The 18,475-nt window shown below is 42.5% G+C and overlaps 1 protein-coding gene across 2 annotated transcripts in view; it reads right to left on the reverse strand.

Annotated features, from left to right (window-relative positions):
* The window catches only part of SLC24A2 (solute carrier family 24 member 2), a 241,698-nt gene that overhangs the window by 58,694 nt on the left and 164,529 nt on the right, over positions 1-18,475 (reverse strand). The window contains exon 4 of one of the 2 annotated variants that reach the window (XM_027105942.1): positions 10,170-10,220. The exons of the other annotated variant lie outside the window; for it this stretch is intronic. Within the exon in view, the coding sequence (XP_026961743.1) occupies positions 10,170-10,220 (51 nt within the window). The remainder of the gene's footprint in view (positions 1-10,169; positions 10,221-18,475) is intronic. 2 annotated transcript variants of the gene reach the window in all.

Genomic DNA, 18,475 nt, shown 5'->3' on the forward strand with positions numbered 1-18,475 from the left:
TACACAGGCATGCTTCAGATCCAAGACTTGCCAGCATCCAGCCCCAATGCCACCTAAGGGGTGGAAAAGAGCTCCTCGGAATCAGGTTGTCAAGCCTGTATCTTGGGTATGTCTCTCTGCAAATGGGCTGTGACCTTGGTGTATTCATTTGGGCAGAGTTTTGATTTGTTCACAGCACTTGGCAAATAGTAGGTGCTCAATAAATATGTGTTGAACGGTTACTCTGACTTGTATATAAAAAACGGAGTGCAACAAAACAGTTCTTTCTTATGATGAGCCTATATATTACCCAGTTATTTATCTTGGCATAAAGGGAAAGATTTTTTTCTGTAGCAGCCACTGTTTCATGTACACCCATCCTCTCCTGTCACTTGGATTTCATGTGTCTGCAAATTGTCTGTTAACTTGAATTCTTATGTTCTATTTTTTCTGAATCCTCAACTTTACATGGTAAACTGGTGCCTGTAAATCTCATTTGAAATGTGGGTTTGCAACAGAAGTGCCGGCACCTGCCGTGGGTTCTTAACTAAATGGGACTGAAGGCTTAGTGGCCCATGACTAAAATGAGATACTTCAGTTCATTTCAGATCTAATCAAAAGAGAAACTTACCATGCTTAATTGAACATGCCAACCTCCCGGTATAACAGATTCCCACTTCTTTTTTTAAAGAGAAAGTTTCATGGGGGCGGGGAATTATATTATTAATTTATAATAACAGTATTCAAGTTTGACTGATGAAGGAGAACTTAACATTTTCAGTTCTGAAGATGTCAGAAATAGACAAAAAAAAAGCATCCATGGTTTGCCTTCTGCTGCCACTTAACACCTTCTACATATGCAATGTGGCAAAGTCTGCCTTTACTTGCCAAGTCCAATCTTTCTGCTTTTACTGCTGACAGTTTAGATCATGAAAATAAGATGCAGTGAAGTTTGAGGAGCTGGATGTATTCTAATGAGAAGACTTCCTTGGTCCTGGTTTTCAGGAAGACCGTGGATTTACGCACAGCTGGTTTGGTCTTTCTGACAGATCTGATACAGGTTACTCGCTGATTAGTTTGGTTATGCACACACACTAGGCTGCTGTCTTCCTAAGATCCAGCCCCAGGGAGAGACTTGTAAGAATACATCTCTAAAAAAGTAATGTGGTTAATAACTGATGAGTTCAATCTGTTTTTTTGGAGCAGGCTCAGCCTTAACAGACAGCATCTGTTCAGGTGCCCAGAAAAATTGTGTGGTTATGGAAAGTTGGACCAAATGAGTTAAACCATAAACCTGGAATGAATGAAACATAACATGGTGCTGGAAATGGTGTCTGTGCACAACAGAGGGCGCTCTCGTTGGTAACCAGAAGGGAGAAAGTTAACCTGCAGTGTACTTCTTGGACTTTCTATAGGGATATCAATGGCCTTGAGGCAAGAAAGCGCATGCTGCAGTGGAAACTGGATATTCTGTGTGGGAGGAATTGCCTTGTCATTGCATTTAGAAAGGACAAGGACTTCCATCAGAACTGCACCCTGGCTTTCAATCAACTTTGGTAAAAAGTCAGGTTTAGCAATGAGAACATGAGAAGGGAGTTACATTATGAAGGCTTATCCGCTTTGGAATGAAGTCAGTTTGAATCTCTGTTCAAAGAACTTATTTAAATTTGTTGTTTAAGGCTTGCTCCTTCACTGTTACTAGGAGTGTAAATTGGTGCAATGCCTTTGAAGGGCAATTTGGTACTATCATTCGAAGTCTGAAGTGGGTATGTCTTCTGATCTGTCATTTCTATTTCCAGACATTTATTTTATATCTTTATTTATATCTTCTATTCAGTAGAGTTTATTATATGGGCAAAGAAGATGCTCATGTAGCACTGTAATAACTAAATGAACAAAAATGGAAATATCCTAAATCTTCATCAAACCCACTAGGGAAGAGCCAGGCAGTGGAATACTATGCAACTGCTAAAAAGGAATGAGGAAAGTAAAAAAGTGCTAATACGGAGATATCTTCAAGACATATTAATAAACAAAAGCCAGGTATAGAACAGTACATAGAAGAAAAGAGAATATGTTAAAAAACTGATAAAAGTGGTTAACTGTAAGGAATGAATGGAATCTGAGGTAAAAGGGGGACTCACTTTTATTATCTTTCCTTATGTAATGTTTGCTTTTTACCTCTGTGCACATGTAACGTTTTTATAATAAAAAAGAATAGTTAAAATTAATTTGCAATTTAAAATTTCTACTGTGGTCAAAGTTTAGATTTGTAACTAAGAATATAGGATTTTTTTGGGGGGGTGGGTTGTTGTTCTTTTAAGGGTCTATTCCACAGGAACTATCTAACGGACTATTTGCTGTATTTAACCACATTAATAAAGAGTTTGGCTGTGAAATGGACCAACTAATACACAAGCCTTTTATTCCAGATGCTATGACCCAGGAACAGACCTACCACAATCTCGGTGGCAGCTTAATCAAAATGCAAGATCAAGTTAATCTTAAGGGTAGACGGCAAACCCAGAATGTCTGCCGTCACACTTAACAAAGGCACCAGGACAGAATCTTGGACATGGGACTGGAAGGGGCATCAAGGTGTCCATTATCTGAACATCCTTCTGATGGAGGCTTCTTTGGCTTCTCCAGAGATGGGAGACTCACTCCTGTCTGAGACAGGCCATCCCATCTTTGGCCATGTCAGTAAGAAAGGTCCTCCCTGTGCTGGACTGAACTCTCTCTCCCTGAATTAAGGAAGCTGATCTCCTTCCTCAACCTTCCCCACTCCAAGCTGGACTCAGGAGGATTCCTCAGAGCTCCTCTCTCCTGGAAAGATAGACCCCACTTTATCACTGCAAACTTCCCACGCAACCAATTGCAAGAAAGAGGCTCTAGGAAGAAGTTTGAAAACATCGTTAGGTTGTTCCCATCCCATGCTACATCCTTGTTCACTTCAGCACCATCCATCACCATCGAGATGCTTATCACCAAGTGGCTCTGAAAATCCCTGGACTGACTCAACCTCCCAGCCCTGCCATCGGTAAATCTCTTATGTCTTAACCTCTTCTATGAACGTTGTCTTTTTGTTCCAGCTGAAACAGCTGTTTCCTGATGGCCCTTTTCCTCCTGTGGCCTTTGAAAGTGACACTTCTTGTCTCTCCAAGTGCCCACATTCCATTCCTCCTACCTTACCACTTATAGATCATTTCTCTGTCCTTCTTTGAAGCCCAGGCCAATAAACTCTACCACCTATACCCCAAACGACTTCCAAGTCATCCTTCCCTCTTTCCTGAATATATGAGAACCCAGTTCACTCTTTTTCTCTCCACCATTACTCGTGTTACCATCCACAGTAACTCTTACGTGGTGAGCCCCGCAACACTTGGTTCCTCACCGCCCTCACCTACTCGCTTCCAGCTGCCCTTTCCTCCAGCTCACCTCATCCATCCACTCCTGCAGTTAGACCTTAGACTTTGTCACTAGCAATAACTCCACCACGTCCAAACTCCTGATTGGAAACATCTCACGTTCTGTCTATAACTCTTTTATCTTTCTATTACAAAAATTCTTTGATCTCATTGGTCAATTCATTGATGCCATCACCTTTTTATGCCCCTCCTTTAGAACAAGTTCTTCCCTTGGCTTCTGGGATAACATTCTCTCCTGGTCCTCTGCCCACCACAGTCTCCTTTGCTGGGCTGTCTCCCTTCTTCCCAGACCCTACACTTTAGAGTCCCCAGGGCTCAGTCCTTGGCCTCCTCTTTCCTATTGATTGGCTAGGTATTCTTATCCAGCTCTGTAGCTTTAAATGATACCTATATTTTACGACTTTCAAATCTACATCTATAGCCCTGACTTCTCTCCCAAGCTCCAGACTACAATTCCACTTTCTCCACATCTCCATTTGGACGTTCCATAGGCATCTCAAACTTAGCATGAGCTCTCAACCTTCCTCACAGAGCTTGCTCTGGTCTCAGTCCTCCCCAACAACATACAGTTATATGAAAGTGATATTTCTCTGTTGTGGAGAGACTGCAAGTTGCCTATCAATATCTATTCCTTTTTCATTTCCTAATGACATAATATCTGAATTATTGGGGCTAGCAAATCACCCAGCTTAACATACTACATTTCCAAGCTTCCTTGAACTATGTGTAGGCATGTAACTGAGTTTTGGACAGATCTTACTGGGAGGGTCTAAAAGGAAGCCTCCTTAAAAGGAAGACAAAACAGCTGGGGAAAATAATTTTGGCCCTTCCTCCTTCCTGGAATACAGATGAGATGGCTGGAGCTGTAGTGGCAGCCATATTGGACCATGAGGTGCCCTTGAGGTTGAAAGTCATAATATTAGGATGGTGAAGAAGAAGGATGGAAGGAGTTGGGGTCTAGGATTACTGTGACGCTTCCATAGAAGCCATGTACAGCCTGCCTCTGGACCTCTTTTACTTGAGAGAGAAATATACTTCCATCTGATTTAAACCACTGTTAATCTGGATTTTCTGCTATATAGAGCTGAAACTATCCTGCTTGATATATCAGGGTATACAACACAGTCTCATCCATTCAAAGCCAGGATTAAAATATAATGTGAAGGCCACAGATAGCACCAAGGACCTGTTTTAGGACTACATTTTCAGAGGATACCTCTTGGGCAATGGAAACTACTGTTGAGTAGTACTCCAAAATTCAATTTCTCTTTGAGAAAGAACTGGAATATTTCACTGCAGTTAAGAACATCAAATGACTGGCTATGTAACCTTAGGGTGCTTCTGTTTCTTTGAAATAATGTGGGTTTTCAAAACTCAGCCACATGACTAATTGAGGAAACCATGATTCACATAAGACATTATTAGTTTCTCAGCTTGGTAAAGAGGTTGCCAATAGGTTGCCATGAAACTAGCCTTAATTTCATTCAAGAAAAGATTATTTTTGCCTTTGATATTACAACAAACTTTTCTATCTTCTTTTTTCCTTATACAAATGAACAAAGATTGACTTTTTAAATAGTGGAGAAATTATTTTTCTAGAAATGGCTTCTGTTAAATGGCAACGACTTTAGGACAATACATTGCATCTTTGCAAAGTATCCTTAGTCAGGATTTCTGTTTACCTACCTACCTACATGTCTCTGTGAATGTTTATCTCCAAAGAGCAGAAATGATTAGTTGTGTATATTGCCACTGGTGGAAAGGCATCTCTCCTTTGAATGTCTCTGTTCCATCACACGAGTTTGTTTTCTTTTGAACTAACTTTCTACATTTTCATTTAAAGTAACTTTAGTAAGGAAGCCAAGTTCAATTTGTTGAGGATGTTCTGGAGTGATAATGGTATGAAATTTGGGTGTCTGCAGATGAGAAATAAACTATGGGTTATTTATTTATTTTTTAACTGAAGTATAGTTGATTTACAATGTTGTGTTAGTTTCAGGTGTACAGCAAAGTGTACACCTCAGTTATACATGTACATGTGAATATGTACGTGTATATATATTCTTTTTCAGATTCTTTTCCATTAGAGGTTATTACAAGATATTGAATACAGTTCCCTGTGCTATACAGTAGGTCCTTGTTGTTTATCTATTTTATATATAGTAGTGTTAAACTCTGGGTTATTGACATTAAGTAAAAATTGGAGATTGCTCTTCCAAGAATATTCAGTATCACCCCATGAGGAGATAAAGGGATGGATGCCTATGTAGGGGGATCTGAGGTCACCAAAAGACTACCCCTGGAGTCATTTGTTTGTATCCTTGGAAACATCTTGTTACAGAGGGAAATAGAGTCTTTGGGAGGAGTGAAGCTCACGAATCTATCAAGTCTAGGAACATGACTCATACAGAGGCAGGTGCTCAGCTATTATCAAGTGAACACACTAGAATCAGGTGGCTGGTGGGAGAGTCATCACCTTGGCAGGCAGGAATGAGGCAGTGGAGACATAGCCCCTTCTGAGAAGCCTGCCCTCATTTCCATTGGGCTCCCCTGGCACCTCGGCTCTGCCCATCACGCTACTCATCTCTCTGCCTACGTCTCCCACTAGAGTGTGAATTCTTCAGGAGAAGCACTGTCTTTCATCTCCACAGGCCCTGCACCCAGTCTAGTGCCTGGTCCATACTGAGTGTTGCTGAAAGAATATGTTAGGGAATGAATGACTGAGTGGATAAAATTCTGATTGGCTCGGGGTGGGAGAGGGAGTTGGGTGTGGCCCAGGGAGCTGTTCCCATTTATGTTCTGGGCACCTGAAGACAAGGGAGGGAGGGAAAGGGCTCTGAGGGGAGGGGCAAATTTTTAAAAAAATGTTTTGCTTTTGTCCAGTGTCTGAGAGTAAATGGATTGTTTTATTAAAGTAACATTTTAATGGTAAAGTGTTCCAGTAGGGGGGCCATGTTTCAGTCAATAGCTCACTGTCATTCTTAGTCTGTGGTTCAACCTTTCCCATGGTCTGGTCTCCATCAAGCCTTTCTTCCCACTCCTACACTGTAGCCAATCTGAACTGTCCAGTTCCTCATTCCACCTTGTGGAGCAACCACAGTGGAGCTGAGAGGACAGGGTGTGGCATGCCACAGTCCTGAGTTCAGGTCCCTCATCTCAACTTACTACCTACGAGTCCCAGAAGCCAATTACTTTTCTTCTCTGTGTCCTCATCTCCTCATCTAATACAACACTTCTTTGGGCTTTGGTTTTCTCATCTTCAGTAAAATCTACCTATGTGATTACCACAAGGAGTAAATGACACAGAATATATAAAAAGCCCACAGCACTGCACCTGGCAGGCACCCAGTAAGGGTTGGTGTGGCCCCTCTTTTCATCCCCCTCTCAGCCGGGTGGCTCGGAACTTACCCCTCCTGCTTTCCCAATTTACTCCGTATTTACTGATCTTTTAGGGTGCAGGTCAAAGATCACCTCCACGAAATCCCTCCCCACCCTGCCCCCCGCTGAAAGCAATCTTTCCTTCTCCCATAGTCTGTCATCTTTTTCTGAGCACCTGTGGTACTTACCACTCTCTTCCTGGTGGCTCAGTGATTGCTGTGCTTTATTTCACCCCCGTCTATAAGTTCCATGGGGCAAACTGCCCACCTTTTAATCTTGTGTGTCAACAAAGCACCTAGCAGAATAACTTGCATACAGTAGGTGCTTAAAATAATAAACTGAATCTGTGCTGGACAATTCTCTATATTGAGGAAATCATCACACCATTTCTCTTAGGACAGGGGGTGGCATATATAATTCATCTTTCCATTTAATCCACTTTAGGGAATAAAAATAAAACAGGTCTCGTTGCAAGTAGCTGATGTCACGCAACATCCAGAGCTCTCTCTGGAAACAGTTACAAATAATGAATAATCACGTGGGCAATTACAATAAAGCCCTGTCAAGGGCTAGTCACATCTCTAAAATTGTGAAAAGAAATGCTCAAACGGAGGGGGATATTTCCTGAAGGCTATACTAGTCCCCTATTGCCCATAACATCTTCACCTTTATTATATCTCCTTAAACTGTACAACATGGAAGTGATATATATCACAGTTATTGTTATTATGTTCAATGAGAGGGGGGAGGCCCTTTAGAATCTGAAGAAGTCATGCATGGTGGTTGCCAGGTCTGAGGTTACTGAGCGTCTTTTAAGTTGAATCCCAGAATTAGGTTTAAGCCAGGCCTGGCTTGTCACAGAGGCAGCTGCCAAAGGGTATAACGTGAGGGGGCTGTAGGGAGACCTCCTGTTCCAAAGTATCCTTTCCATGAGTGCCTGAGAGGGATTGCTATGTGTTTAGAAAACTTCGGAATCTTTCAGAGGTTCCTATTCTAGGTGAAGGATAATGTCTTTACCAGCATTTCTAAAAGAGTTCCGCAAGAGGCTCTGTGGAAGAATGGGTCCTCTGACCAAAAAAGTCTGGGAAATACTGCAAACTCCATCCCTCTATACGATTTACTATGATATGCTGCAGTGCATGGGTACATATTGAAGGCTCTGACAAGTCACGTGGTAAAGAAATCTATTTAACTTCACTCAGAAGCTCTCCTGCTTATTTAACTATGAAATCAAGCTTGCTTTCTTTTTTTCCCCCAATTGTTGCAAAATTCCTAATGACATGATCTGGAAGTAGTATTTCATAGAACATGCTTTTCAAGTGCTCCCTTAGCTATTATTAGCTATCACCGTAACAGGGATGAATTTTCAGCTAAGCATGGGGCACAAAGGGATACGCATGAAGGAATGGGGCAGTCACGAGAAGGATAAGGAACGTTAAAGGTGACCATGAGGGCCCCCAAAGACAATTTCACAATCTTGTGAAGATTTCACAATCTTGCTAAGCTGGTCAGCCTTCTCATTCCAGATATTATTTTGGCTTTGTCTCCCTGCCTAGAAAGCCCAGCTGTTCGATAGCAAGTGGTAGCATCAGCTCGGAAGTAGCATTTTTGCATCTTCGCATAATCTTGGTTTGTCTGGCGTGGGAAGATTAAGGGAACACTCGGATGGCCACATTTGCTCAAAAAGATGTGGAAAGAGGAAGGAAGGGAACAGTAAGGGAGAAAAGGGGCAACTGAGGCAACAGAGAGCCAGAAGCTGCTCTGGCCACAGGAAGCTAAGGGCAGAAGGCAGAGGACAGGATGGAGGAAGGAGAGAAAAGTGAGGGGTCGTCACTGCTCAGGTAGAAGGTAACAAACCCACCAGCTGCCCAAGCCATGAGGCCGAGGCTGAGGGCTGTGAGACTCCCGAATCGAATTATAAAATCAGTGAGGCCCAAACCTTTGGCTTCCCAAGCCAATCACCAAGAAAAATCAAAGTGGTTTGAAGACACGAACTAAAAATAACAGCCGGGACAGGAGCCTTCCTTTAAGGTACAGATTGCTCTTTCTATCCCCGCGGTGGTGGAATACTGATTCTCATAGGTAGCTTTCTGCCTTTGGGGCTCTCACTGCCCAAGGGTCTGCATTTCCCCAGGTTGTTGGGAGGGCTCTGGGCTACGACAGAGCCCAGTCTGAGATCCTTACTGTGGGCTGCTGCTTTAGAAAACATCACAGTGGTTAACTGAAAGCACAGAGATAGCAGCAGAGAAGGGCCCAGGTACAGTGCAGAAGCCAGAGTGGGGAGGGGCTGGAAAGGGCTTGCTCTTACCGAGGGCTGTCGGATGTCCTGCTTCCTGCAAAGCAACTAGGAGATCTTTGGCAAGCTAAGGCAACTCAGAAATACTAGAAGCTGAAAATAAGATATACAACACTTTGGGGAGTTTCTCTCATGTTGAAGGATAAAATTAACTGATTCCCCTTCTAGGGTACCTTTGGATTTCTTGTCAGTATCAGTGTAAAACTCACGGGAAAACTCCAAATGTTTTCATAACTTACAAATATTATTTATTAGTCAAAAGGCGGAGGTATGTGTGAGAGATAGGGCAAGAGAACAACTCCCTTTACAAGAACGCAAAAATTCTCAAATTGCTGTTCCGTGGTGCACTTATTTCAGAAAAGTCATTCTCACTGAGGCAAGGCCGTGCTCTGGGACAGAGGCTGGAATTCATCAGTAGATACATTGAAAAAGAAGTTTCTGCCAGACTTCACTTATTCAGGGGAAATGGTTAAAATGATACATCCAATCTCACAGAGTGTGAATCCCAATATATACAATCCCACTGGCTGGAATGGTGGCCCTGGCCTCTCTTGGGTGAGTTAACAGGGACTGTGACAGCTAAGGACGTGAGCCTACACGGCCCTCTGCATCAGAAAGAGGTCTCCGACTGGTTTGGGGCCTAGTGGTTCCTTTAGATCACTCATTCCTTTGCATAAATCAGAATATTACCAGAACCTCCCCTCCTGTGAAACTGGGGCATATTAAAAGAAGAGTATTGGTTGGATGTGTTTCTATATGTTGTGAGCACGTGGAGGAAATAATGATGACCCAGTGGGTGTGGGCCTGTGCTTATGTTGCTGACACCATTTCTCTGACTATGTTACACAACTGAGATGGTTTGGATCGTCTGAATGGAATAACATGATCGCTCATGGTATTGCACGTCTCCAATTCCAAACCAACACGATGGCAAAAACTAGACGAAAATGTGGAAAGAATAATAAAACACACAATGTCACTGAAGTCATGCAAAGAGGGGGAAAAAAAATTTTTAAAAAAATGGGCAAGCCACAGACACCATAAATGAAATAAAAAGCCAGTGCATACAATTCTAAAATCATTCTTACCTTCTTCAGTCATTGTGTCATAATATTTTAGTTTTCCATATGATCCAAGTTCTACAACATCACAGTAAAAGACACAAAGATAAGGAACGAGCTGTAATGCAAGAACTTTGTTTTTACACATTCTCAATTAATCAGATTCAGAGTTACACTGTCAAATTCTGCAACTGTAACTATATAGAGATGTGCAAACATGGGCCATGTGGCGGATGGCTTTCACGACCCACTTTCAGAAATCACTTAAAATATATTATTCCACCGGGGGTAGGACTTGCCCTGCATTCCAGAATAGGACACAGTTATTTTAACATCTGATGAAACAAATACTTGGCAAAGATATCTTCACACCAGGTCCAGCCTAGGCCTATAATTTTTAGAGGTGACGTTCCAAGAGAAAGGGCTGGACAAGGGCAATGCCCAGACCCACTGAGGCTTGTAGACACCAGGATTCCTTGCCGTGGAACAGCAGTCCCAGGAGTTCATTTCACAGCTTTTCTCCAATAGTACTACTTCCTAAAAATTAGTAAGGAAGGCTACCTGGGAAAATCCCCAATAAAAAACCAGGTTCTAAACTTCCCTTTCATTTCTAATCTTGTACTTTAGACAGAAAGCACTGAATACCATGGGTGCAGCATGCTTTGGTGTGTGTTGCGGGGGGAAGGGGCGGGGGATGGGAAAGGCGTTGAAAGCTCTGGGAGGAAGGGGGAGGCGTATTCCCAGGGAAGGGCACGTGGCCCAGACAGGTGACAGAGCAGCCACAACTCCCAGCTCAGGGCATTGTCTGCTGCTGTACAGACTGCAGGGGCCAGGAGGGCAATCTCCCGGGTGCAGCTCACCAAAGGACTCGGCTGTAATGGAAACCACGGGCGGAAAGCAAGCTCTTCTGAGTCAGCTGGTGGAAGTGGCAGCTTGGGTGGAGGGACGGAGGGGGTGGGGACGCACCATTTCTGTTTTCTTACTTCAGTTCTAAAATAGAAACTTTCATTCTTGTTCATCTGAAAATTCCAGGTTTTCTGAAGCATCATTGTGAGCAGGTTAGAAATATTTTCCCTGGTCATAACAACACTCTCCCAATAAAAATTCAAGAAATGAATGACACTCAAGAGATATTCCTGTGAATCTGTAGAATGCTTCCATGGCTCATTAACTTGGTCGACTGCTAAAAATTCACATGTGAATGAACTAAGAACTGATGGGTTTTGTGTACAAAAGGCTTTAGCTTAAAACACAATAATAAATATTCTTCTGCTTATATTATACACATTCTATATATATTCTTTCCCCATGCGCCTAAAATTTTACCTAAAGCTATTTTAACACACCGACACAAAATTACGCCTTGGGGAGAAAAATCACCTCATCTTTATGTTTCTGCAAAATCCTGCCTTTTCTGGATTTTGTTAGATACACGACAAAGGATGCAAGTGCTTCAATAAGAAATTGAATTTTGTGTAAAAACAAGGAAGTTTAAAAAAAAATGACTTCTGGGGATTGCCTTCTGTAGAAAATTTTTTTTCCCTGGTATTTTAAGAAGAATAGTCTATTATATATATGACATTGCACAAGTTTGGGATTTTAAAATGATCCAAATACCTTCATAAATATTAAAACACATGTTCATGGTGGCTTTACACATAATCTATGCATTTGTATTTGTGTGTGTGTGTGTGTGTGTGTGTATAATCTTGCAGTAAATTGATGAATTATATCAGCCAACTAATTTTTTTGTAACCTCTACTCTTTCCCTGAGGTAAAGCAGTAGAATAAGCAGTTGGCATTCTCTTTACCTGCCGAGGAAACAGAACGTGGGCAGCTCTGTGTTTGCAAAGTTGGGTGTAAACCATATTCTACACAATGAAGATACATTATTGTATTTTTGTCTTTTGAGATGCAACCTCTCTGTATGCACACACTGGTCTTCATGTCTTAATCCGAAACTTTCAAACATCTGCTTGTGGCAGACGTGATTATTTTTTACCTCCTCTCTCCTGGAGCCAGGTATAAATAAATACAATCATATTCTTTAATTAATTTATTTTTACATAGTCAAAATTGGATCTGTGGGTGACTGACAAAGGTCACACATTCTTGCTGCTGTGGCAATACCTAGATTGTTTCTTAGCTGCTTCCTTGAATGAGGACTGGGGCAGGGGGACAAGAACTGGACAAAACATATAAAAAAGGAGGCTAAAGGTGGTGGAAGAGAAAGAATAAGAGCAGTGAAGGGCTGAATAACAACAGGTGATGTAGCAACTTAAAGCACAGTGAGCTAGGAGGGCAAAGGAACAATATTTGCCCAAGTGAAGGGAACCATGTTTGTTGCTTACTAAAGAAAGGGCACGCAAGAATGTGAAGGAAACCAGCCTACTGGAATGAAGTTTTTAACACTGACAGCAACGGCATGGTGAGACGGTGAACTCAGCACCTCAACGCTTTCAAATGGTCAGGGCAGCATCCTGGGGCTGGTGGGACAGCATCTCTGAGAGCTGGTGCCTCCCTTCCTTGGACCAGGGGCTCAGGGGGTGTAGGAAGAGGAGTGTGACATGCGACTAGGACAAACATGACTTGCATCCATAAGCCAGAGCGCATCACGCACCTGGCTGGTGTCCCACATACCATGGACACCTCATGGAAAGTGGCCTGAGAGGCATGAACGAAAACTCACCCGGAAGGGGCAATGGCCTCCAGTCAGCACACTCCCCATGGACAGGAGCCAGGGCACCTTTAGCACCGTTGGATTAAGATTCAAACTGCGCCCAATCTGAGCTGAGTTTCTTTGGGATGGGAGGGAGAAGTGGGGGGATTCAAGAGGCTGCTGTTTAGTACCATTGAGCAACTTCCATTACGTCAACTGAGCAAGAGGCAACCAGGACTGGAAGAGGGATGAATCAGCAGTGAATATCATGCTGGGAACCACCTGGTGCCTCTTCTATATAACATTTCTCTAAGAAGACATACAGCCTAAGAAAAATTCCAGAACCCAGTGGTTGGTGTTTGAGATGAGCCTATGAGCTGATCGGGAATGCTGTCTAACATGGTGCCCACACTCGCTCATGCTAGTTGGACAGCTGGGTCCACAGGCACCCAAGCTCCCAGACCTCTAGGAGGGCTTGAACCTTTTGTCATTCCTCTGTCCACTTCCTTTCAGGTCTTGTCAGCAACGTCATCACCTGGCTTTAAGGTACCTCTGAATTCTTGTCCATATTTCTTGGTTGACAAGTCAAGGGAAGGATCTTGTCTTCAGTCTCAAAGAATCTGAATAAGGACTAGTGTTTTGGGCTCCCAATTTCTTCCTTTCTTAAAAAGGGCATGGACACAGATTTCTCCTTCCAACGTTGACCTTCTCAGCTCTACTTTTGAAGCCTCTGGCATTCTTAACCCTTTTCTCAGCAAATCTCCCCAGACAGGAGCAGCAGAAAAGTGACTTCTCACCTTTCAGGCCTCAAAATTCTGACGTATACAACAGAAAGTCAACAGAAGCATCTATGCTGAATTCATTTTGTTAGAATGAAGAATAGAGGTAGAGAAATCAGTGAGAGCAAGTATTTATTAAGTGTTGGTTGATGGAAAAAAATGATTAACTTGTTTGTTTTCTTAAATCAAAGAGCTGCTTTATTTTTGATACCGGTTTGAACTGAGTTTGAAGATCTAAAAATTAAGGTTTCTAAACAACAGAGAGTAGTTTCTTGGTAAAGTTGTCTAATACCTATCAAGGAGGTGTGTACAGATACCAGATTACATCACATCCATGAAAGGATTATTTTCAGTAGCAAACAGAAGTTAAGAATATAGACTTTGAAGCCAGGGTATAGGTTTGAACCCAAGATCTGCCACTTATTAGCTGTGTGACTTTGAGCAAATTTACCTCTCTGAGCCTTAGTGTCCTCAGCTGTAAAGTGGCATGACTGTATCTACCCCACAAAGTTGTGGTGAAGAGTAGATGAGATAATAATACCCACTAAGCAATCGGTAATGGGCAGCTTCATTATTGCAAGCATCACCAAGAAGAGTGAAAGAGAACCTATGGGACATGGAGCAGAACACTTAGAGAACTTGGTATTTTACACGGGTTTAGTCTGTTAAAACTAATTCAACAGTACTTATAGAAGTTTAAAATAGCTATTTGTTGCCCAACAATAAAAGATATTTTGCCTTGCTGGGGCTAGAATTAGAAAGAAATTTCTTCGTCAGTCCTGCCCTTCTACTCTCAGATCTATGGGGAATGTCAAAACATGGACTGTAACCATTGGAACAGGATGTAAAAAGCAGACCCTTCATTCATCTGACCATCATGTTCCAGCTTTGGACCTATGCACCTTTCCTTCTAATATCTGCACACAAGACTGTCTCTCCACATGTTGGAGGCTGAGACCCTCTTTGGATTCCTCTTTGGATCTCTCCCAACTAGAACAGTGCTTTTCTCATATCACATGCTCTCCTCGCATTTCCTAAACGAAGCATATAAATGCACAGTTCCCAAATAACAGTGAGGTTTAGGATGCTTTGGTTTGTTGAACTTTCCTGGACTTGCTGAAGTGAGGAAGGCAGGCACTGATGTCTAAGGCTTCTGGACTGCTGATACCATAATATCACTATCAAAGTTCAGGGGGCGGGGTGGGGGAGGGATGGCTTGGGAGGTTGGGATTAGCAGATGCAAACTCTTATATACAGAATGGATAAACAACAAGGTCCTACTATACAGCACAGGGAACTATATTCAATATCCTGTGATAAACCATAATGGAAAAGAATATAAAAAAGAATTTATATATATGTATAACTGAATCACTTTGTTGTAGAGTAGAAATTAACACAACATTGTAAATCAACTATACCTCAATAAACTAAACTAAAAAAAAAAAGAGTACTTCTGAGTGAGACAGATAAGAAAGCTAATTCAAAGCTTCTTGGTTCTACTACTTATGAACTGGGTGATCCTCTCTGCACCTTAGTCTCTTCTTCAGTAAAATGGGGACAAGAGCAATCAACACCTATTCTCAGGAGGGTTTTTGGAGGATCAGATAAGAACATGTCTCTATAGCACTTTGTGCTGGGTGGCAGAGGCATCCTTAATAATTGGTACCTCTCTTCATTGTCTGCCAAAGTTCCAACAGGAATATCTATTTCAGCCCAGCATGAGGTTGTTAGATCCTATCAAACTCTAATTATCTCTGCAGGTGGGCACCAATGTCAATGCTCAATGTCTGCAAGTCAACAACCCCCACTAGACATCTTAAACATAAGGAAGACTGTCAAAAGGAAAACTTTCAGTTTAATGAAAGGCTGCCCTGGCTAACTTCCAGAACCATGTTTGGCAGTATTAACATTTTAGCCTGAGATGGTTTCCTTTCTTTTTTTTTTAATTTGTGAATTTATTTTCATTATTGAAGTTTTGTGAATGAATAGTACGAGAGTTGTGTATTTGTCATTTTCCGTTCACTCCCTACAAACAAACATAACATTTATATTTGTAGATCTATACAATTTTTAAGTTTCTTGCAGGGTATGTGGGTTGATCTTGCTTCTCTTCTATTCCTGTGTGAAAATTTTTCATCAAAAAAAAAAAATGTATAGGCTTCCCTGGTGGCAGAGTGGTTAAGAATCCGCCTGCCAATGCAGGCGACACAAGATCAAGCCCTGGTCCGGGAAGATCCCACATGCCGCAGAGCAACTAAGCCCATGTGCCACAACTACTGAGCCTGCGCTCTAGAGCCTGTGAGCCACAACTACTGAGCCCGTGAACCACAACAACTGAAGCCGATGCACCTAGAGCCTGTGCTCCGCAACAAGAAAAGCCACTGCAATGAGAAGCCCACGCACCACCACGAGGAGAAGCCCCCGCTCGCCGCAACTAGAGAAAGCCCATGCGTAGCAATGAAGACCTAGCGCAGACAAAAAAGTATTCCGAGTTAAAAGATATTTCTAATATAGCCCAATTTAAAGCTTTTTGTTTGATTTTACCTAAAAAAGGGCTGCATGGACCACTGAAATTAATTGCTTTCCATTAAAAGGCTTTCTTTGGTCATTATTCTTTTATATCAAATGTTCATGTCAAGGCAAGTAATTTTGTTTTAACTAAAAAAATAAAACTTTAATAAGAGATTGAGGTTAAGTGAGGAAACAACCATATTCTCACTTCAGACTCAAGTCAGAAGAAAAGGAATATTTTAACCTTCAGATTCAAATTCTCACTCAAAAAAAGCTTTTAAAGTACTGACTCATTGCAGAAGCTCTGCTTAACAGTCTGTGGGGGAATGATATTTGTGTGTTAAACTTCCCTAAGAGGCTTCTGAATACACGGTTACCTGGGGACAGCTGTACCCAACATGTGGTAAAACATCTATGTCATATACAAGGTATAAACGGAGGTGGTTTTGCCCTATGGAGTTCTTTTCATATTCGGCTCTTCCAAACTATACTAACGAGTGCTTCTTTTTCTTCTATGAGATTAAAACCTCTCACTTAGGCTTTTGGAAGCAAGGCAAGAACTTTCCAAATGAAAACAAAGGGCTGAACTTGTGGGTAACCCTCCATCAGCTATTGAGTGTCAAGTAGGATTTATGTACATACACACACACCACCTCTTAGACATTTATCACCTGATTTTCACGCCCTCTGAATCCAGCCCCTTCAGGAAATACTCACTCTTCCTTTTCAAGCTTCCTGCAAACCCAGACACACTGGTTTGTTACTGCTGTTGTTCTTATCTCCCTCACTTTCTACGTGTATCTCCTTGTTGATGTCCATCTGCTGATATCAGCCCCAGTCACTAGGAAATACTGATACTACATTGGTGGCCAAATCAGGGGTCAGAAAGATCCCCAGCAGCTGGCTCAGTGTCTGGAGTACAGCAGCATTCTGCTAAAGCACCAATGAACCAAGGGGCCAGGTGTGTAGGTCAGAAAGTGGACTGGGGACGACAATAGGGAGTGGTGAGGATTATGGAAAACTGGCCAGTGCATGCCTAAAGAGGGGCAGCAGCCAGTCAGCTCCCACTCCATGGGGGAAGGCAGTTACAGTGCTGATAGATCTGATTATTCAAGGGAAGCCAGAGATCCGGACTTTTATGTGAAAATTCCTGATTTAAATGTTGGCAACTAATTCCAATTAAAAAAAAACAAAAACACTCTGGGTCATATTTGGTCCAGCAATTTGTAATCTTTGGTTTAAAATCAGGATGCTTAGTCCAATTTTCTTATAAATATTAGTTGAATGAATGAATGAAGAAATGAGACCAGTTAGGCTATTGGAACTGGGAGGGGTCCTTGTTAGGTCACCCTTCTCCAGAAGGTCAAGGACTCTGGTTCTCTTCCTTGTCTCCCTCAAGGCTTACCTATCACCTCAGGCTCCTCTGGGACACCAAGGCTGAGTCCATGTCAGGCCAATGGAGCTGCTATGATGCCATGACTAATACCCTCTTTTTTTTTGTTTTTTGTTTTTTTTTTTTTTTGCGGTACGCGGGCCTCCCACTGCTATGGCCTCTCCCGTTGCGGAGCACAGGCTCCGGACGCGCAGGCCCAGCGGCCATGGCTCACAGGCCCAGCCGCTCCGCAGCACGTGGGATCCTCCCAGACCGGGGCACGAACCCACGCCCCCCGCATTTGCAGGCGGACTGTGAACCACTGCGCCACCAGGGAAGCCCTAATACCCTCTTTTTTTTGCATGTCCTTGCCCATCCAGCTCTGCCATCACATGAGCCAACAGAGTAAATTTTTTAAAACAATCTTCTTTTGGAGAGGAATGAACACTACCCATTAGGTATAACTGTTCCCAATTATTTTTCAGGGAAATATCTGGAATGTGAAAAACACAATGAAAGGTTCGGAAAGGTAGGTGAGGATCACAGAGGGAGATGCCATACAATTATATGGGAATTCTCATCCTCGAACCGTGAACAATAATGTGTGGTCACTACTGTGGATCGTCCAGATGGTTCATGATGAAACGCCCAAGCGAGTCCCCAGATACTCCAACTTCTTATAAATTTGTCACCTAATTTGCAGCCTTGCTCCTCTGCGGTGTTGCTTGGCAATGTCAATGGTTACTGATTTCTGTCCTGTGAGGAGCTGACTCAGGCCATATTTCACTGTAATTTACATGCTCTGGATGATCAAGCAAGAAAAATGGGACTATAGGAAGAGCTGCTCTGCTGCTTTCCTTCTGAGGCAGGTTGCGGAGGGGAGAGAACAGGAGCGAGCAAGCAGGTTTCTGGACAGGAGTTTTAAAGAAAAACAGTGAGCCACCAGGCAAGAGAATCAACCCCAGTGTGGTTAAAAAAAAGAGTTCCTGGGCTATTATGAGTGTCCTTT

Source organism: Aethalodelphis obliquidens, unplaced genomic scaffold, assembly GCF_003676395.1.
Source record: "Aethalodelphis obliquidens isolate GAN/ISIS:26980383/991018 unplaced genomic scaffold, ASM367639v1 scaffold7, whole genome shotgun sequence".
Taxonomy (NCBI): domain Eukaryota; kingdom Metazoa; phylum Chordata; class Mammalia; order Artiodactyla; family Delphinidae; genus Aethalodelphis; species Aethalodelphis obliquidens.